This window comes from Dendrobates tinctorius, unplaced genomic scaffold (assembly GCF_039654945.1).
Source record: "Dendrobates tinctorius isolate UK_male_01 unplaced genomic scaffold, ASM3965494v1 ptg000036l, whole genome shotgun sequence".
Taxonomy (NCBI): domain Eukaryota; kingdom Metazoa; phylum Chordata; class Amphibia; order Anura; family Dendrobatidae; genus Dendrobates; species Dendrobates tinctorius.
Genome location: NW_027361704.1, coordinates 5,437,351 through 5,459,971, shown reverse-complemented (window position 1 = coordinate 5,459,971; position 22,621 = coordinate 5,437,351). Strand labels below are relative to the sequence as shown.

Below are 22,621 nucleotides of genomic sequence, written 5' to 3'. Positions count from 1 at the left end.
TATTAAGATGGGGACAAGGATGTGAGAGCATGTATTAAGATGAGGACCAGGAAGGGGGATCATATATCAGGATGGGGGAGCATATATTAGAATGAGGACCAGGATGGGGGAGCATATAACAGGATGGGGGAGCATTCGCTTTCAGTCATGGGGTTGGAGCGGCGCCGGTCAGTCATTGCTCTGAGAATACAGCGCGGCCACTGTTAATTTTCTCCCCGCTGCATTTGGCTGCGTGCAGGCACCAATCAGCATAATAACGCTATTGACCAGCAAAATAACCACATATCTTATAAATATATATCAATAAAATGGCGCCAGATAGCGAGGTATGCACACAAGCTGACTCCGCAGACATTATAATAAAGTAATGTACTATAATGTCAACATAGCAGTGTGCATGCACCGCCCATCGCCATTATCCCTGTAGCCGGCGCATGCGCACTGCTATGTTGGTGTTGTAGTACATTACTTCATTCAAACAGAGGCTGGACAGGCATCTGACTGGGATGATTTAGCGAATCCTGCTTTGAGCAGGGGGTTGGACCAGATGGCCCAGGAGGTCCCTTCCAACTCTACGATTCTATGATTCTATGATTCATTAAAATGGCACCAGAGTCATCACGTGCGCATAATGTGCTATCCGACGCCATTACATTGAAGACAATGTATATGCAAATTCACAGACATAGTGTCTTAAAAATTGGCGCTGGAAATTTACCAATAAAATGCTCATCACCCGGGTGTAGAACGGGTTCAATAGCTAGTTACATATATTAGCTCAGATGGAAAGGCAATACGTGCAAGAAAATTAAGTCTGTGAGAGGCAGAATTCTTGCTGAATGGTAGATACATATATCTTGCTGATACTTATGTCATACAGTAAAATGCATTGCTAACTAATTATGCAAAAACCATACAATGTGATTTTCTGCTTTTCATTTTTAGATTCTGTCTCTCACAGCTGATGTGTACCTATGATAAAAATTACAGACCTCTCCATTCTTTGTAGGTGGGAAAACTTACAAAATCGCAAGTGTATCAAATAATTATTTTCCCCTCTGCATAATTTCTTGAGCATTTAATTTACTATATTATAAAATAACCGCATAGCAAATAATGTGTTCTATATATTAAAGGGAATGCTGTTCAGTGGGAGTGCTGGGTATCGGACTCCCAAAGTAATAATGGTAACACGCAAAAACCCAAATGCCAGATATTCTCTTGTGTGTGGAGGATGCATTCAAATATGTTGTGCATACTAGACACTGAATTTTTGGTGATACATTTATTACCAGAGGTTGGATAAAAAAAAAAAATGCTTATTTACAAAAATATTTTAAATTCTCATGTTTCTAATGCACTACGTGCTACAGTGTAGTAATTTACCTTATGTTTGCAGGCAGTGTGACAGCCTAGTGAAAACAAACATCACAATTAATTAGTCATATAATTTTAAGGGCATTCAGGAGCAATAGGTTTTATAACACAATTTCCGCAACTGTATGATTCATTTGAAAGGAACACACAAAAATCAAAGTGCATGCTACCAAAGCAAGCAGATTTTGATGAATGGAATTGATTATGTATATAATGTAAAAATGTAGTAAAAAATGACTGAGTTAAAAAGTGATGATTCCAATGTCATGATACAAAGCTCAAACAGTACCTTAATAAGTTTTTTTGAGGTACACATACAGCATGCACACTCATCCTAGAAATGCCTGCATACATACTCACTCCATACATATTACATACTGTACAGTCACCCACCTATACACAAATTCACATATAGGCATGATTGATATAGGCATGCAAACACAGTCACTAAATATACTGTGTACACTGCTCAAAAAAATAAAGGGAACACTAAAATACTGAATCCTAGGTTTCACTGAATAAAATATTCCGGTTGCAAATCTTTATTTATTACATAGTAGAATGCAATGAGAACAATAAGACGTAAATATAATTAATTTAAATGAAAAGCAATATCCCATGGAGGTCTGGATTTGGAATTATGCTCAAAATCAAAGTGGAAAATGAAATTACAGGCTGATCCAATCTCAGTGGAAATGCCTCAAGACAAGGAAATTATGCTTAGTAGTGTGTGTGGCCTCGACATACCTGTATGACCTCATTACAACATCTGGGCATGCTCCTGATGAGGCAGTGTTGGTGGATGAAATGAAACATGATGTCCCAGATGTGTTTGATTGGATTCAGGTCTGGGGAACGGGTAGGCCAGTCCATAGCATCAATGCCTTCATCATGCAGGAACTGCTGACACACTTCAGCCATATGAGGCCTAGCATTGTCATGCATCAGAAGGAATCCAGAACCCTCTACACTTGCATATGACCTCACAATGGGTCTGAGGATCTTATCCTGGTACCTATTGGCAGTCAGAGTTCCTCTGGCTAGTACATGGAGTGCTGTGTGGCCCTCCAAAGAAATGCCTCCCCACACCATTACTGACCCATTGCCAAACCTGTCATGCTGGAGGATGCTGTCCATGGCATCTCCAGACTCTGTCATGTCTGTCATGGTCTCATCTATGAAGAGCAAAGGGAGCCAATGTCAAATCTTGCTGTTTTCTGGCAAATGCCAATCGCCCTGCACAGTGTTGGGTTGTAATAACACCCAATATTTGGCATCGAGTTTCCCCCACTGCACAGGGGGAATCTCAAGCCATATTCTCTGCGGTCTCCCATTCCTCTGCAGCCGCAGAGATTCCTGCTCAGCAGAGCCGTCGCTCCAGGTGTCTTGCCCAGGCTGATGCTAGGCGTCTGGTCAGTCTTTCTGGCTCTGCTATAAATCCATGCATGAGTCAACAGCATGTAGACGCTTCTGGGACTAAATCCTATCTTTTGGGTACTGAGCATGCCTGTGAGATGACCTCTCATTGGAGGTCGGAGGTCACATGCGCAGGTCCCGCTCCTGCTCGGATTGGTCCACTACTAGGAAGGTCCCGGAAGGGCGCCGTTACAAAAGAGTCTCATGACCGCTCGGCCATGAGCTAGTATAGACTCTTGTGGCTTATGGTGTGTATGATGACGGATGCTTGTTACCGCGAATGACTCACTATGAAACCCCTACTCATGGTTGTGTATGGTGTTAGTGTCTAGTGGTCAGAGTCAGCACCTCTCAGTGGCTAGGTTATATGCCAGAGTGCATCTTAGTCCTCTGAACTTGCTAGCATCCGACTGTGCCTCCCTGCTCAGGGCACTGTCGTACCGCGCCAGGTAGCAGTAGCCACCAGTGCGGTGCCGTGCACAACTCTAGCGCTTTCCTCCCCACTCTGGGTGGTTAGTGGCGTTCACCAGAGTGGTGCAGTGCACACTGGGGTGTTATCTTTTGCTTGGCCGAGCGCTAGTGGACTAGAGGGACTCTCGCCCCGTGTTCTTGGGGCAGAGGCCTGTGTCCGTATCCTAGCGCTCATTCAGCAGAGTCCTGTGAGCTTAACAAGTTACAAAGTTTACTTTGTGCGGCACCACGGTTCTGTGAAGGAACAGAACTCGCTCCTGTACACTCCAGATGACGCTAACCTGCGTATGTTCACTTATTGTTAGCCGTATACTCACCGCCATTACTAAGCAGCAGGTTTCCATCTCTGCACGGTGGACCCCGGGCTGTGAATACACCTCATACCATCTTTATTATTTGGTGCATTCCGCCAGCCCTTAACATTATACTAGCGCCAGGGTCTGTATAGGTACATCCAGCAGCTGGAGGGCAGGTTGGCAGCGCTAGAGCGTTCAACCTCAGCTGCAGATGTTACCTCGGTTGCTGTTCAAGCAACCACAGAGGCTGTCTCCTGTGTCTCCACAGCCATCCCTGCCCTGACTTAGGCAGCGGGAGACGGGACAAAGAAGTTCTTAGGCGATAGTGCATCCTGCAGGAGTTTCGTGAGCCAGTGCTCCATTCACCTATAGTTGCTGGCCACATGATTCCCCTCTGAGTGGGCTAAGGTGGGATTCATCATCTCCCTCCTGTCGGGCAGAACCTTGGAGTGGGCCACCTTGCCGAGGGAGCGTGGTGATCTCCTGGTACAGAGTGCCACTCATTTTCTGGTCACTCTGAAGCAGGTTTTTCTGGGACCTCGCTTCACGCACGACACCACACTTCAGTTGCTGGCATTAACTCAGGGTTCGTCTTTGGCCAGCCAGTATACCATCCTCTTCAGAACTCTGGGCTCAGAGCTGGAGTGGCCAGATAAGGTTATCATACCTATATTCTGGAGAGGTCTAGCTGATCATGTCAAAGACGCCTTGGCCACCAGGGAGGTTCCCACTACTCTGGAGGAGCTCATTACTGTCTCCATCCGTATCAACCTTCGTTTCACGGAGCGAGGGTTAGAGCGCTCCCAGTCCAGTCAGAGGTAAAGTATATATGTAAAAACTCAGGAGGGCACTACTGAATAAGATATGCGGATCAACCAGCAGTCAGTATAAACACAAACTAAGAGAAAATGGAGAAAAAGCTACTGACCAAAATGCAGGGATCACTGCAAAATTACAAATTTTATTGGTAACAAAAAGACAACATCCATGTAAAAACATTTAAAAAGTCATACAATGACATGAAACTATCACAAAGGCTTATAATAAAGCCCAAAGAACTCCCTCCAGAACTCCCTCCACAAGCTCCCCCTTTGTAAGTGGCATTATATAGGGATTATGCAGGCAGGATTTAATCTTGGTCATTTTAGCCTCTTGGCTACACCATGATTGCTATACTTTACATCCATGCTTAGTACCCTATGGTGTTTATTTTCATGGCTCAGTTGCTTACATTTGTTATTACTTGCATTCATTATTGTACTATAGTCTATTTGGATGGATTATTCAATGGATCATTATGTTTAGTATTACATCTCTGAACATTTCTTCATTGCAGGTATGCTATTGTATGTGATATATTCTAGAGCCTTTTTTATATATGTCCACTTACTGCAGGGAGTTGTTTGGGCTTTATTATAAGCCTTTGTGATAGTTTCATGTCATTGTATGACTTTTTAAATGTTTTTACATGGATGTTGCCTTTTTGTTACCAATAAAATTTGTAATTTTGCAGTGATCCCTGCATTTGGGTCAGTAGCTTTTTCTCCATTTTCTCACAGTCAGAGGTATAGGTTGGCACCAACTTTTGCTAGACCGCTGGAGCCTCCTGGTCAGGCGCCTGAGCCTCCAGAGGCCATGGAGGTGTCCCGCACAGGTTCTAAGTTCCGGTCCGCGTGGGTACTCATGGTCTGTTTCTGCTGTCGGCAGACTGGCCACCTTACCAACCAGTGCCCATGTCATGGTCACGCGTGGCTGGACACAGCGCCTCTAGCAGGGCGGATTTAGATGACACACGTGACCCTGGATACACCGCCTCCAGTGGGGCGAATTTAAATAATAAAACGTGCAGCTGGATACGCCGCCTCCAACAGGCGAATTTAGGTAATACACGTAACATGTAAATCTGGAAACCCCGCCTCCAGTAAGGCGAATTTAACAATAAGGGAAAACCTGGGTAACGATAACAATGGTGGCCCTGCGATAGGGAACGGGGAAGTGGAGACCTCCTGCACTCCCCTGAGTCAGTGTCTCTACACTCCTAACGTTCCCTAGGCCGGTTCCGCACAGGGTGACGATCAGGAACCTAAAAACCCTGACTCACCCTGCACCTAAACCCTCACTAGGGAAATGGTCGGTGCAGAAATTAATCCCACCACTGCACTAAAACACACAAAAGGAAAAGTGACAATACAGGGGGAACACCACTTAGTTTGGCTCTGCTGCTTACGCTCCCAGCAACAGAGCCCACCACCTGCGTGCATCTTTTCCTCCAACCAGGTCCAACACCATAGTGCAGCCTTGGAGCAAACAGAGTCCACCACCTGCGTGCAGCTGCCCAGAAACAGAGTCCAGCAAATGATTCCAGCTTTTCTGCCAAAGAGGCCAGCATCTTAAGTCCAGCTTTCCAGCAACAATGTCCAGCATCCTGAGTGCAGCTCTACACCATAGCTGCCACTCCACCAAGCCATGCAAGAACTCCTTGCTGACACCATAGCTGTGACTCCACCAAGCCATGCCAGCCCTCCTTGCAGACACCATAGCTGACACTCCAGGACTCTCACTGAGCTGCCCGTGACTCTCCTTCAGCTCCATTCTTCACCCAGGCTTGCTTACAACTGAGGAACTATCACCAACAGTGATTAACACACCTGACACTCTCATATAGAGCAATCACACCTAGTACATAATCACGTGCACAAACTAAAGTAACTAGAGTGCAATGACCCTAATGGCCACCGGGGGGAAAACTACAACTGAAACCACCACAGTGCAATGACCCTAATGGCCACCGGGGGCAAAACCATCTTTGGCACACAGCCAAAGGAAAAAAAGAGGTTACTTTGTGCAATTAATCTGTCAGATCCAACCTAGATCATGACAGTCCACAGCGGTTGGGAAACGCTCGCATCTAGTAGTTATCGGAGGGAGGCTACTGGACACAGCGACTTTCTCCTCCAAGCTCTCGTTTAAGGGGATGCTGAAGTTCAACTCTTCCACTCTGATCGTGGAGGTTTGCATGGACTCCGGGGCGGAGGGCAATTTCATGTCATCTGCCTTAGCCCAACAACACGCAATCCCCCTGATCTTGCTACCCCAACCAGTCACTATCAGAGTGGTGAATGGTGCAACACTACCTTCCCAGATCACCCACCAGACTGCTCCATGGAGGCTCTCACTGTCTTCTTCTCATTAGGAGATGTTATCTCTCCTTGTAATGCCTGAAGATACAGGTCCTCTTAGGGGTTCCCTGGTTACGAGTTCACTCTCCTCATATAGAGTGGCCCTCGGGGAAAATTCTCGGTTGGAGCAAGTCCTGTGAGGGTAGGTGTCTGAGGGACTGCATACAGGTTGCCGCAGATCTCTCCTCTCTTCCCAAGCCCTATTAACAGTATGCAGACACTTTCTCCAAGAAGGCGGCGGAGACCCTTCCGCTGCACCACCCTTACGACTGTCCTATTAACCTTTTGCCCAGTGCTGAGCCTCCTCTGGGCCGTGTCTATCTCCTATCTCTCCCAGAGACAGAGGCCATGTCTCAGTATATCAGGGAGACTCTGGCAAGAGGATTCATTAGGAAGTCGGTGTCACCGGCGGGAGCGGGTTTCTTCTTTGTCCAAAAGAATGGAGAATTACGTCCCTGCATTGATTACAGGGGTCTTAACACCGTTAAGAACAAGTATCCACTGCCCTTGATATCGGAACTGTTCGACAGGTTATGAGGAGCGAGGGTTTTTTCCAAGCTGGATCTGAGGGGAGCCTATAACCTGATACGTATTCGTGCGGGGGATGAATGGAACACGGCCTTTAACACCAGGGATGGCCACTATGAGTATCTGGTCATGCCCTTTGGCCTCTAATGCCCCAGCCGTCTTCCAAGGCTTTGTAAATGATGTCTTCCGGGATATGCTCTCCACCTCGGTGGTGGTCTATCTGGACGACAGTCTTATCTTCTCTCCAGATTTGGCCTCCCACCGGAGAGAAGTTTGCAAGGTCTTCAACTGCCTGAGCGCAAACTCCCTCTAAACCAAGTTGGAGAAGTGCCAGTTAAAGCAGGAGTCCTTGTCTTTCCTGGGCTATATCATCTCGGCTCAGGGTTTGGCTATGGATCCTGCCAAATTGCAGGTGTTAATGGACTGGCAAGAACCCCTCTCCCTTAAGGCGGTGCAGCGCTTTTTGGGGTTCGTTAACTACTATCGCCAGTTCATTCCCCACTTCTCCACCTTGGTGGCTCCTTTGGTCGCCCTCACCAAGAAGGGAGCCAATCCTAAGGTATGGTTGGAACAGGTCCCGAGGCCTTCTCCTCCATCAAGACAAATTTTGCTGGCGCCCCCATCCTCCACCGTCCCGATGTGGATAAACCATTTATCCTGGAGGTAGATGCCAGAGCGGTCCTTTATCAGAAGGACGCTTAAGGTCGGAAGCATCCCTGCTTCTTCTTCTCCAAGACCTTTTCACTGGTGGAGAGGAACTATTCCATCAGGGACAGGGAGTTGTTGGCAATGAAGTTGGCCTCTTCTGAGTAGAGGCACCTTCTGGAGGGTGCGCGGTTTCCCTTCCAGGTGTACACCAACCATAAAAACCTTGTATATCTGCAAACGGCCCAGCGGCTGAATTCTCATCAGGCCGTTCACTATCTGACCGGTGAGAGGAATCTCACCGATGCTCTCTCTCGCTCCGTGGTGTCCTTGGAGGAGAAGGAGGAGACTGAGCCTCAGTTAATCGTTCCATCCGAGAGCTTGAGGACTGTGGCTCCGGTCGCTCTTGAATCTGTGCCCCCGGGCGAGACCTTTGTCCTTGCACATCTGCAACCAGAGGTTCTCTCTTGGGCCCATGTGTCCAGGGTGGGAGGTCATTTTGGGATGAAGCGGACCACCAAACTTCTGTCGAGGACATATTGGTGGCCGCACATGGCACGGGACGTGGGAGATTACATACAGGTATGTGTCTCCTGCGCCCAGAACAGGCCTTCTCATTAGAGGCCTGCCGGGCTACTTTACCCCCTGCCGGTGGCAGACAGACCTTGGGAGATGATCGGCATGGACTTTGTGATTGGTCTGCCCAAGTCCAGTGGCAGTACGGTCATCTGGGTTGTCACGGATCATTTTTCTAAAATGGTGCACCTGGTACCACTCTCGCAGCTACCTTCTGCACGAGGCCTGGCAGCGTTGTTCATAAAACACATCTTTCGCTTGCATGGTATGCCGGACAAGATAGTCAGTGACCGGGGCTCCCAGTTTGCGTCTCGGTTCTGGAGAGAGCTCTGTAGTCTGCTCAGTATTGAGTTAAATCTCTCCTCGGCCTATCACCCCTAGATGAATGGGTTGGTTGAGAGAGCCAATCAGACCCTGGTCACATACCTACGACATTTTGTCTCGGCCAGGCAGGATGACTGGGCATCCTTGCTACCATGGGCGGAATTTGCTTTGAACAACGCTGTGGCTGATTCCACCGGTCAGACGCCATTCCTCCTTAACTACGGCCAGCATCCTCATGTCCCTGTCCCTATGCCCATGTCATCCACTGATTCCAGGGTGGCAGACTGGGCGGTGGAGGCTCGTGACATTTGGGACCGCACTCAGGATGCCATCCGGGCCTCTAAGGAGAAAATGGGGGCTTCCGCCGACATGCACCGGCGCCCCACTCTGACTTTTGCTCCTGGCGACGTAGTGTGGCTCTCCGCCCGTAATATCAGGCTACAGGTTGAGTCCACTAAGTTTGCACCTCGCTACATTGACTCCTTCAAGGTCCTTGAGCAGATCAATCCAATGGTCTACCACCTGGCCCTTCCACCACACTTGGCCATCTCTGACACCTTCCACGTGTCCCTCCTTAAGCCTGTTCACTTGTCCCGGTTCTCTGAGTCATCTGCCAGGACATCAGACCTGTTTTAGGTTGAGTTTGAGGTCAATGCCATCGTGGGATGCAGGGTGGTGCGTGATAAAAAGTTTTATTTGGTGGACTGGAAGGATCATGGTCCAGAGGCTCGGACCTGGGAGCCAGTGGAGAACATCCACGCTCCGCTTCTCATTGCGGCATTTGAGCATAGGGAGGCTTAGAGAGGAGGGAGCCCTAGGGGGGTAATGTTAGGTGTCGAGTTTCCCCCACTGCACATGGGGAATCTCAAGCTACAGTATGTTCTCTGCGGTCTCCCATTCCTCTGCAGCCACAGAGAATACTGCTCAGCAGAGACGTCGCTCCAGGTGTCTTGCCCAGGCTGATGCTAGGCATCTGGTCGCTCCTTCTGGCTCTGTTATAACTCCATGCTTGAGTCAGCAGCAAGTAGACGCTTCTGGGACTATGTCCTATCTTTTGGACACTGAGCATGCCCGTGGGACAACCTCTCATTGGAGGTCGAAGGTCACATGCGCAGGTCCCGCTCCTGCTCGGATTGGTCCACTACTGGGAAGGTCCTGGAAGGATGCCGCTATAAAAGAGTCGCATGGCCGCTGGGCCATGTGCTAGTATAGACTCTTGAGGCTTATGGTGTGTATGATGACGGATGCTTGTTTCCGCGAATGACTCATTATGAAACCCCTTCTCTTGGTTGTGTATGTTGTTAGGGTCTAGTGATCAGAGTCAGCGCCTGTCATTGGCTAGGCTATATGCCACAGTGCATCTCAGTCCTCTGAACTTGCTAGCGTCCGACTGTGCCTCCCTGCTCAGGGCACTGTTGCACCGCGCCAGGTAGCAGTAGCCGCCAGTGTGGCGCCGTGCACAACTCTAGCGCTTTCCTCCCCACTCTGGGTGGTTAGTGGCGTTCGCCAGAGCGGTGCAGTGCACACTGGTGCATTATCTTTCGTTTGGTCTCTTGCTGGCTCCACTGCAGCTGCACCGAGCGCTAGTGGACTAGAGGGACTCACCCCGTGTCCTTGAGGCAGAGGTCTGTGTCCATATCCTAGTGCTCATTCAGCCGGACCCTGTGAGTTTTACAGGTTTCCGTGTTTACTTTGTGTGGCACCACGGTTCTGTGAAGGAACAGAACTCACTCCTGTACACACTGGGTGATGCTAACCTGCGTGTGTTCACTTATTATTTGCGGTATACTCACCGCCATTACTAAGCAGCAGGTTTCCATCTCTGCACTGTGGATCCCAGGCTGCGAACACACCTCATACAATCTTTATTATTTGGTGCCTTCCGCCAGCCCTTAACACCCACTTGTGGATGTCGGGCCCTCTTACTCTCAAAGAGTCAATTCCTGACAGTTTCAGCAGACACATGGATGTTAGTGGCCTGTTGGAGGTCATTTTGCAGGGTTCTGACACTGTTCCTTCTGTTCCTCCTTGCACAAAGGAGGAGGAAGCAGTTCTGCTGCTGGGTTGTTGCCCTCCTATAGCCCCCTCCATTTTTCCTGGTGTACTGGCCTGTCTCCTGGTACCTGCTCCATGCTCTAGACATTCTGCAGACAGACATAGCTACTCTTCGTGCCACAGTTCACATTGATGTGCCATTCTGAATGAGCTGCACTACCTGAGCAACTTCTGTGGGTTGTAGACACTGCCTCATGCTACTGTACAGTACCTCTAGGGGTGAGAGCAATGACAAAATGAAAAATTGACCAAAGCAACAGCCAAAAAGGATGAGCACAGAAAAATGGTCTGTGGTCACCTCCTCCAGAACCACTCCTTTATAGGGGTTGTCTTGCTAATTTCCTATCATTTCTATCTGTTCCATTTGCACAACAGCAGGAGAAAGTAATTCACAATCAGTGTTGCTTCATAACTGGACATGTTGGTTTTTCAGAAGTGTGATTGACTTGAAGTTACATTGTGTTTTCTTTTTGGGCAGTGTACATAAAATAAAACTAATTAAAACTTTACACATTTAAAAGTATGTTATTCTGATCTAATACTGGAGAAACTATGTGTGCTAAAGTTAAAGGCTGCTCACAATGCTATCCACCCTGTAAGACTAGATACCAAAGGTGATAAGATAAGAATAGGCTGCTCACACAGCTGTCCTCCCTGTATACCTGATCTAATACTGGATTGGCTAGGGGTGCTGAGGTAAGAAGAGATTGCTCATATTGCTGCCCACCCTGTTTTTCTCATCTAATACTGGAGATAATGCAAGAAGATGGACCGGACCGGATCGGAGGGTACCTCTCTTGGGCCGGGACTGGAACAGTCAGGGCTGTCACCATTGTTGCCCGGGGCAAAGCTTTCCGACCCGGACAGACCTTTTCACTCAACAGCAGGGGCCGGGTCTTTAATAAAAGGTGCTGTGCACGGGAAAGAGAGAGGAGACTTGGCGGGCAAATAGAGCGCGCTGCAGGGGAAGGTTGGTGCTACGTCCCTCAAGCATTGTGATTACAGCACAGGCCTGTGCTGTAGATTCCCTGCGTCCAGGGACACCGACTGTGGACAGCGATCCACCATATGCCCATTGTCCCTCGTGACCATCAGTTGCAGACTCTCTAGGCCGGTGGTTGCTGCGCACGTGCCGCCTAAGACTGACCTGGCGACTCAGAACTGTGTAATTCCTCACCCGCCTACTACGCCCGAGCTGAGTCATGCTCCGGCGGGAACACAGACTGCTCTGCATTCCACAAGACGAATCATAGATCAAGTACCCCGCTTAGGGCAACGAAGACCCACCGTCATCACAGGGAACCGGACCCCCAACTTCTTCAGGATGACACAGGAGACATCACGTGCCACTTGCATGGGTGCCACCGATGGAACCTACAGCTCTGCAGCCAGGAAGCGGGTGGACTGATAAGTTATCCCTTTCATGAACAGTTGCTTTACCTTATACCTCATCCCGTACCTATAATATCACCTTACTTACCCCCCTGCTTAACCCATTACCTCCATGCATGGATTATACCTCTGTTAATAAATCTGTTAACCCATGCTCTGCCTCCTGTCCATCACTGCATCTCACAACCTGCTCACAATACCAGAGGTGAAAAGAAAACCATATTCGTGAATAAAGTTAATTGGGGTCCAGTATCAAAAAAAGCACCAACTGGACAGAAAAAAGCCCCTTAAAAAGTAGCTTTTATTGGGGAGGATATGTGGGTCTACTGATGGACATGGCGAGACTATGTGGATCTCCTGCTGATCATGGAGAGGTTATGTGGGTCTTCTTATGATCATGGGGAGGTTATGTGTGTCTCCTGCTGATCATGGGGCAGTTATGTGGTTCTCCTGCTGATCATAGAATGGCTGTATTGGTCTGCTGATCATGGGGAAACTATATGGGTCTCCTGCTGTAGGTAGGTTATATGGGTCTCATGCTGGACATGGGGAAGATATGTGGGTCTCATGCTGGACATGGGGAGGCTATGTGGGATCTCATGCTGATCATGGGGAGTCTCATGCTGATCATGGGGAGGCTATGTGGGTTCTCATGCTGATCATGGGGATATGGAGGTTCTTACTGCATATGGGGTCTGTGTGTGCTCATACGATATATAAAAGGGGCTGTGTCTGAGCTCAAAAGGTATATATAGGAGGATGTCAACATACTTAATTCTGCTCAATATTAAATTATACAATTACCGTAATATCAATATAAAATAATTATAATTAATATGCTATTACTAATACTGAGAAGAATTAATTTCAGCCTTTTGGTTCAGCCCTCCACAACAGTCATGGTCTCTCATGTGGCCCTTCGGGAAAATTAATTGCCCACCCCTCCAATAGACAATACTATGTACAAGTGCTCTATGTAAAAAATCAACTTTTAAATGAGTTCATAGCGCGAGTTTTTTTCTTATTTACCTTTGCTTGGCCAGATAGATTTTTCACTGAAAAAAAAAATTCAATAATAAATTCAAAACTGACAAACCTAAAACCATCACAAAGCATTAAAATGTTTGGACATATTTTACAAATATATAAAAAATATAAAAATAGCAGAATAAAGATAACGCCTTTACATCTCACCAGAAAAGTCTGAACACTTGAAGACCAGGAGAAAGATGACATAAACAGGCAAGAAACACACTTTTTGACTGTATTAATTTAGGCTGTTCATACCAGTTTCTACGGAGTCATTGTGATTTCTATTTTATAATAAGTACATTTTCAGAAGGCCTCATATATACGCACTTGAAGGGAATCAGTCAGTAGAATCAAGTCCTAAGCCGTCTATATGGGCATGTAAGTTATAGGAAGCTGAACACAATAAAACCTTGATATCTGTGATCTGACGTCTTATTCCAGAGAATTCTATATTTTTCTTATATATAAATGACCTCTTCTAGGCTATGGGTAGGAATCCAAGGGGTAACTTTTGTCCTTGCGGAGAGTGACATGTCAAGCATCCACTGAGGAGGGGCTGTACCTCAAAACACAGTGTCTGCAAAATGAAAGTCTGGTTTTGGCTTTTATCCTAAGTCTTATGACAAGGCTCGTTAAAGGGTTGACATTGACTTCTAGGATTGCTACTTCTTATGGGTTGCACTAGATTTCTAGTCCTCTTCCACTCTGAAGAGACAATAGGCTAGGAGTAGGACATTGGTCTGCATATGAATCTGCCTTCAGAGCTTATAAATGTTAGGGGGAGTTACCAGTGAAAAGTGTAATGTCTGCTCTCTCCTTTCACTGCAGAACTCTGTGTGAATATAACTGACACATCTGCACAAGCTTCAGCTTTTATCTCACAAGCAGACAGGGTTGCAATATTGCTGCAATTCAGTAGAGCTCAGAGAGCTGCAAAAAATGTGGTAGCAAGAAGACAAAGTTCAGTTCAACTGCTCAGTGTTAGCTACTTGTCTCACAAGAAACTCCCTTTTTATTTAAAATAAGCTTTGGAGGTAGATTGTAATGCAGATCAGTGTCCGGCCCATAGACTGGAACAGCTCATTTCCATAAAAGAAAAACGTGGATCTCTGGAAAAAGACATAAGATCACAGATATAAAGGTATTTAATCTATTCAGCTTCCTATGAATATGCATGCCCATATACAGTGAAGGAAATAAGTATTTAATCCCTTGCTGATTTGGTAAGTTTGCCCACTCACAAAGACATGGACAGTCTATAATTTTAAGAGTAGGATATTTTTAACATTGAGAGATACAATATCAAAAATAAAATTCAGAAAATCACATTGTATAAATTATATAAATTTATTTATATTTTGCAGTGAGAAATAAGTATTTTATGCCATACCAACCATTTAGAGTTCTGACTCCTAAAGACCAGTTAGATGCTCCCAATCAACTCGTTACCTGCATTAAAAACAGCTGTCTTACATAGTCACCTTTATAAAAGACTCCTGTCCACAAACTCAATTAATCAGTCAGACTCTAACCTCTACAACATGGGCAAGACCAAAGAGCTTTATAAAGGATGTCAGGGAAAAGTTCATAGATCTGCACAAAGCTGGAATGGGCTACAAAACCATAAGAAAGATGATGAAAACCATAAGAAAGATGATGGGTGAGAAGGAGACAACTGTTGGTGCAATAGGAAGAAAATAGAAGAAATACAAAATGGCTGTCAATCGACATCAATCTGGTGCACCATGCAAAATCTCACCTTGTGAGGTATCCTTGATCATGAGGAAGGTGAGAGATCAGCCTAAAGCTACACTGGGGGAGCTTGTTAATGCTCTCAAGGCAGCTGGGACCACAGTCACCAATAAAACCATTGGTAACACATTACGCCAGAAAGGATTAAAATCCTGCAGTGCCCGCAAGATCCCCCTGCTCAAGGAGGCACATGTGCAGGCCCATCTGAAGTTTGCCAGTGAACACCTGGTTGACTGTGAGTGATTGGGAGAAGGTTCTGTTCTGTGATCAGATGTTACAAAAATTGATATCTTTGGCATTAACTCAAATCGCCATATTTGGAGGAAGAGAAATGCTGCCTATGATCCAAAGAACACAGTCCCCACTGTCAAGCATGGAGGTGGAAACATGTTTTGGGGGTGTTTCTCTGCTTAGGGCACAGGACTACTTCACCAAATCAATGGGAGAATGGATGGAGCCATGTACCATAAAATCCTGAGTGACATCCTCCTTCCCTCCGCCAGGACATTATTAAATATAAGTCATGGCTGAGTCTTCCTGCAAGACAATGACCCAAAATATACAAGCCAAGGCAACAAAGGAGTGGCTTAAAAATAAGCACATTAAGGTCATGGCGTGGCCTAGCCAGTCTCCAAACCTTAGTCCCATAGAAAACTTATGGAGGGAGTTGAAGCTCCGAGTTGCCAAGCGACATCCTCAAAGTCTTATTGATTTAGAGATGATCTGCAAAGAGGAGTGGACCAAAATTACTCCTGACATGTGCGCAAACCTCGTCATCAACTACAAAAAAAGTCTGACTGCTGTGCTTGCCCACAAGGTTTTGTCATCAAGTATTAAGTCTTGTTTGCCAGAGGGATCAAATAATTATTTCTCACTGCAAAATACAAATAAATTTATATAATTTAAACAATGTGATTTTCTGGATTTTATTTTTGATATTTTATCTCTTAATGCTAAAATTAACCTACCCTTAAAATTATAGACTGTTCATGTCTTTGTCAGTGGGCAAACTTACAAAATTAGCAAGGGTGTTATGAATGAGTCACCGTAGGAGGCAAAATCAGAAATACAAGCTAAGTCCAGAAAACCAGAGAAGTTGGCATCAGATTGCAGACCCCTGAACCTATCAACACAACTAGCAGTAGCCGTGGGGTGTTCCTACGATGCCCTAGACCCCTCGATCACAGCCGGAGAATTACATAGGCCTAAAGAAAGAAAGGGGAAATCTAAACTGCCCCAGAGCAGACCCCAAAGCAATAGGCAGCCCCCAACATATAATGACGGTGAAGCAAGATGAAAATACTAACACAGACAGAAAGATAGACTGAGCAAAGACGGGGCCCAAAACTACCTAGATAGGAAAGGACAGGAAGGCTGCTGTCTGCAATCTGTCAAAACCCTATCAAAGACATAAGCCAACAAGCTGATATGAAAAAGGCCCTGAAGCAGCTAGGCTTCAAAAACTAAATCAGCACTCAGGTATTTTCAGAAGACAGAGCTTAATGAATTCAGCACTCCAGCCGGGAATGGCAGAAATCCAGAAAAACAAAGCAAAACAAAGTCAAAGCACAAAAGCAAAAGGCCGAGCAGCAAACTTAGCTTTAGAGGAGCAGGAATTCAGACTGGTCTCCAAGGATCCCACAGAGAAATCACCCGCAGGGCAGAAGGGCGTCGGCAGCCTTATATCCAGTCAGTAACTCAACTCAGCCAGTCAGCATCATCAGTCTCAGGTGTTTGATAATCAGGCTCACTACCTTTCTTTACCAGAAGAGGGAGTTCCTCGGGCCTCAGTAATGAAGGGGAAAATGAACTCACAACACAAGGGATCAAATAATTATTTCCTTCACTGTACATGGCTTAGGAGGGTTGATCCTACTGACAGATACTGACAGATTCCCTTTAAACATTTGTATACTACAGCTGGGTATAGATTGCAGAATGGAAAAGTCTGTATGCATTTCTCAGAAGTAAGGATACCAAGAAATGGGTAACGTTGAGGACCATAAAAGCAGTGGGTGGCCAGTGCAGCAGATGAAATACACAACATTTTTACTTCCCTTCCAAATCGGAAGATGTCCAGCAGTGCCAGCAGCTCAGAAATGCTTGTTGTAGTCTGGCCAGACGTGGTGTTAATTGAAAAATTACAGCCAAAATTCATACTATCCATATGAAAATAAGTGACTCAAGTATGTACAAAACATAGGAACTAGGTTGCAGAAAATGGCAGCAGAATTTCTGAACTTTTAAATCAATATGTTAAATATTTGTAAGAGAAGTCAGTTTATTCACCAAAGGGCTGGAGAATGTAACAGTAACAAGTGTTTGCATGCAACTCACAAGTATGGTGGAAGTTCTCCACATGTATGAGGCTGCATTTCAGCAAATGGAGTTGAATATTTGATCAAGAATAATAGCATTCTCCGTGAAGAGAAATACAAACAGATACTTATCCATCATGCAATACCATCAGGAAAACATCTAATTGTCTCCACATTTATTATGCAACAGGACAATGACTTCAATCACACAGGCAATGGCATTAAGAATTATATTCAACGTAAGGAAGAATAAGGAGTCTTGAAAGTGAAGATTTGCCTCTCCCTCCCAAGAACCTAAATCTTCTCATCATTGACTCTTTGTAAGATTACATGAAAACAAATTGATTTACACAAGCCTGCAATCACATATGATCTTTGGTTAGTTGTCCAAGATCTTTGGAACAACTTCCCTGCTAAGTTCCTTCAAAAACTGTGAACAAGTGTACCTAGAAGATTTTATGCTATTTTGATGGCAATGGGTTGTAACATCAAATATTGATTTAATGCAAATTTCTATTTTGTTCATTTACTTTGCATTTTGTTCACTGATAAAAAAAACTAGAGGACAAGAAAGAGAAAGCTCACCTTGCGCAGATCACAAATGGTAAAAAAAGCTGATGGTAAAAATGTTCACAACTAGGTTGTGCAGCTGCAGGCACAACACTGAGCAAGGTAGGGCGTGTAATCCACTGGATGCTGCTCGACCATGTTCGACCCCGTCCAGAGATCCAGAAGTGTAATCCAGGGAACAGAGAGAGTGGCTGCGTATAGCGCTGCTGGTAAGGATTATGATGCCACCAAATGTATTATAGATGTTGGTTTTTATTTAATTCTATGCATTTCATACCTGTTGTAGCTCCTACCTCAGGCTAGAATCCATACAAAATTCTTTCAAAACATTATATGCACTCCCAAAAGGGTGTCATCAAACAGGTTCAATGTTGGAAATAATTACTGATCATCTGTGGCATTAATGAATAGCTGACCTATTCAACATGACTAATATGTATATATATATATACACTCACTGGCCACTTTATTAGGTACACCATGCTAGTAACGGGTTGGACCCCCTTTTGCCTTCAGAACTGCCTCAATTCTTCGTGGCAGAGATTCAACAAGGTGCTGGAAGCATTCCTCAGAGATTTTGGACCATATTGACATGATGGCATCACACAGTTGGCGCAGATTTGTCGGCTGCACATCCCTGATGCGAATCTCCCGTTCCACCACATCCCAAAGATGCTCTATTGGATTGAGATCTGGTGACTGAGGAGGCCATTTGAGTACAGTGAACTCATTGTCATGTTCAAGAAACCAATCTGAGATGATTCGAGCTTTATGACATGGCGCATTATCCTGCTGAAAGTAGCCATCAGATGTTGGGTACATTGTGGTCATAAAGGGATGGACATGGTCAGCAACAATACTCAGGTAGGCTGTGGCGTTGCAACGATGCTCAATTGGTACCAAGGGGCCCAAAGAGTGCCAAGAAAAAATTCCCCACACCATGACACCACCACCACCAGCCTGAACCGTTGATACAAGGCAGGATGGATCCATGCTTTCATGTTGTTTACGCCAAATTCTGACCCTACCATCCGAATGTCGCAGCATAAATCGAGACTCATCAGACCAGGCAACGTTTTTCCAATCTTCTACTGTCCAATTTCGATGAGCTTGTGCAAATTGTAGCCTCAGTTTCCTGTTCTTAGCTGAGAGGAGTGGTACCCGGTGTGGTCTTCTGCTGCTGTAGCCCATCTGCCTCAAAGTTCGACGCACTGTGCGTTCAGAGATGCTCTTCTGCCTACCTTGGTTGTAACGGGTGGCAATTTGAGTCACTGTTGCCTTTCTATCAGCTCGAACCAGTCTGCCCATTCTCCTCTGACCTCTGGCATCAGCAAGGCATTTCCGGCCACAGAACTGCCGCTCACTGGATTTTTTTTCTTTTTCGGACCATTCTCTGTAAACCCTAGAGATGGTTGTGCGTGAAAATCCCAGTAGATCAGCAGTTTCTGAAATACTCAGACCAGCCCTTCTGGCACCAACAATCATGCCACGTTCAAAGGCACTCAAATCACCTTTCTTCCCCATACTGATGCTCGGTTTGAACTGCAGGAGATTGTCTTGACCATGTCTACATGCCTAAATGCACTGAGTTGCCGCCATGTGATTGGCAGATTAGAAATTAAGTCTTAACACACAGTTGGACAGGTGTACCTAATAAAGTGGCCAGTGAGTGTATATATATATATATATATATATATATATATATATATATATACACATATATATAAAACAACCTGTACTATAAATATTACAACCTAACAAATATTAGAATGTGATATGAAATCCTGCTAGATACCCCTGTATGGAGAAAAAAAACAGACTCCCTGGTAAATGCTCTCTAATTCTATGCTGTGTTGTCAATGCACTGGTTCAAACCATTGGGTTTGAGTGGGAAAGCTTAAAGATCCAATAGGACCCCCTATTAATGAGTTGTAGTCTTCTGGATACATTGTCAGGCATTTGTGCAGGTGTGGTGAGGTGCAGGTTGGTGGGGTCTTTGTTGTGCTCAGTGACAAAATGACTAGAAAGGCAATGGCATGTAATACCTTTTCTAATGCTATGTCTACGTCCATCCATCCTGATATGTGTTGTTTGGGTCGTCCGGCCTACATATTGTAATTTACATTCACTCTCTATTAAATAAATGAGAGTGAATTTTATCCCTTTACTTTTCTGGAGTAAAAAGGTTCATTATGGCATGGGTATTGGCTTTCATTACCACTCATACTATTCTTAAAAATGGGGGGAACTTAGTGAAAGGTGTCTCGGCTAATGCGGTACAAAGATGTATTTTAGCTATAACTATTTTGAGAAGCAGTTCTGCTTCACATGTCCCATAGAATTGGCATAATTTACACTGTGTGCACGATTATTAGGACAGTGAGTATTATGACCACATCATTACATTTATATAGGAAAGGAAAGGATAATTAATAGGTAACTTAAATGCATAGCACTTCAGTCCAATCTGGTATAGGGGTATGCTGAAGTTGTCAGTACTTTGATTGACAGCTTGGCCATCCAATCTGGTACAGAGGCATGTTCATTGACAGCTCGACTATCTAATATGAGACTGGGAGGTGTTGGCTGTCTCCAAGAGGTCATTATTCCAGGTGATTGCCATGCTACTTAACAGAGCTGTGTCTCCCAGACCTCTGCCAGATGTTCATTTACAGTAGCTTGTGAGGTTTGTGCCCCTGTGCCATTAGTTCTGTTGTTGCCTGATCTTGCACTTCATTCTGACCATCCATCTTTTTAACCCTTCAGCTCTGACCTGTTAACCTTGGAACGTTACCTGACCACGCTTTTGTCTCTTCCATCTGTTGATGATGTACCCTCCTGGCTTCTGACCGTGTACTCCTTGACCATTCTGATTCATGACTTGGTGGTGAGAAGTGACTAGCATCACATTACGTCTGGAAGATACATTTTTCTTTTTCCCAGTATGGATACTGTTCACACACTTTATGACCAGGTGGAGAATTACAGGCAGATGACTCAGGATCTGGCGAACAATTGCCAGAGTCAGAAGTCATTGCAATATTAATTGCAGGGTCAGATAAATAACTTGATGAAGACCCCCCAGCCTCTCACTGCCGGCAGTGACTGACGTCAGTAGCCTCTGATGTACAGTTGGTCTCTCACAAACCTGTGATATCCCACCCTGATAAATTTTTGGAAGAGAAAGACCAGTTTAGACTATTCAGGGAGAGCTGTAGGTTATTTTTTACCCTGTGCCTGTGGTCGTCAGGGGAGGAGTTCCAGCAGGTGGGAATAATCATGTCTTTACTGAGAGAAGGCCCTTAGACCTGGACAATTTCTTTGCCCCCACAAGCCCCTAACGGTTTTCTGTTGATGCCTTTTTAGACAATTGAGGTTTGATATATGACGGCAGTGGTCCATTGAAATTCTATGGAACAATGCTGCTCTCAGGTGCCAGTTCCAAAGAGGCCTTTTCCGAAACCCTCAAGGATGCTCTGGTCCTTCATGACGATCCTTGTTCTCTGACGGAGGCCATGGCTCAGGCCATATGAATGGAACACAGAATCGTTGAATGATGTGGTCAGGGCCGCTATCAGGACATTACTGCCATGACTGGCGTATAGGGCTGATCAGCAGAGGGGGTCCGCATCAGGCCCCATCACCTCTACCCATCAGGCCCCACTTCCCCATCCCCAGCAGCAGGATTCTGCCGATCAAGTAACTGAACCTGCATCCAGGATGCTGGTTCAGTTACTCAACTGCCTTGCGGGCCCGCACGACAATAGTTAAAGCAGCCAGTCAATCGGAGGCTGGCAGGTGACATCAGCGCACACGTCGCTGGCGTCTGACATCATTGTCAGTCTCCGTGTGCGCTTTCAGGTTGGAGTGAAGATCGCTTGCCTTAAAAGTGCGGCAAGTTAAGAGGAAAGGTGTTTTTTTTAATTAGTATTGAAAGCGGCAAGCCGGGCCTGGCAGGATGGAGATGGGGCAGGTTGGAGATGGGGCAGGATTAGAGACACTGGGGGCAGGATGGAGATGGGGAAGGATGTAGATGGGCGTGATTGGAGACACCTGGGAAGGATGGAGACGGGGCATGAATGGAGACACAGGGGGCAGGATTGCAGACACAGGGGGCAGGATTGCAGACACAGGGGGCAGGATTGCAGACACAGGGGGCAGGATTGCAGACACAGGGGGCAGGATTGCAGACACAGGGGGCAGGATTGCAGACACAGGGGGCATGATTGGAGACACAGGGGACAGGATTGGAGACACAGGGGACAGGATTGGAGACACAGGGGGCAGGATTGGAGACACTGGGGGCAGGATTGGAGACACTGGGGGCAGGATTGGAGACACTGGGGGCAGGATTGAAGACACTGGGGGCAGGAATGGAGACACTGGGGGCAGGAATGGAGACACAGGGGGCAGGAATGGAGACACAGGGGGCAGGAATGGAGACACGGGGCAGGATTGGAGACACAGGGGACTGGATGAAAGACATGGGGGCAGGATTGGAGACACTGGGGTTAGGATTGGACACACTGGGGGCAGGATTGGAGTCACTGGGGATATGATTGGAGATACAGGGGGCAGGATGAAAGACATGGGGAACGAATTGGAGACAGAGACACTGGGGGCAGGATTGGAGACACTGGGGGCATGATTGGAGACACAGGGGGCAGGATGGAGACAGATGGGGCAGGAT

The 22,621-nt window shown here is 46.1% G+C and overlaps 1 protein-coding gene across 1 annotated transcript in view; it reads right to left on the bottom strand.

The window, feature by feature from the left end:
- LCP2 (lymphocyte cytosolic protein 2) overlaps nucleotides 1-22,621 on the bottom strand; it is a 1,189,974-nt gene that overhangs the window by 427,256 nt on the left and 740,097 nt on the right. Inside the window, exons 11-12 of the mRNA XM_073573677.1 lie at nucleotides 13,289-13,314; nucleotides 1,387-1,412 (exon numbers count right to left, since the gene is read on the bottom strand). Coding sequence (XP_073429778.1) covers nucleotides 1,387-1,412; nucleotides 13,289-13,314 — 52 coding nt within the window. The remainder of the gene's footprint in view (nucleotides 1-1,386; nucleotides 1,413-13,288; nucleotides 13,315-22,621) is intronic.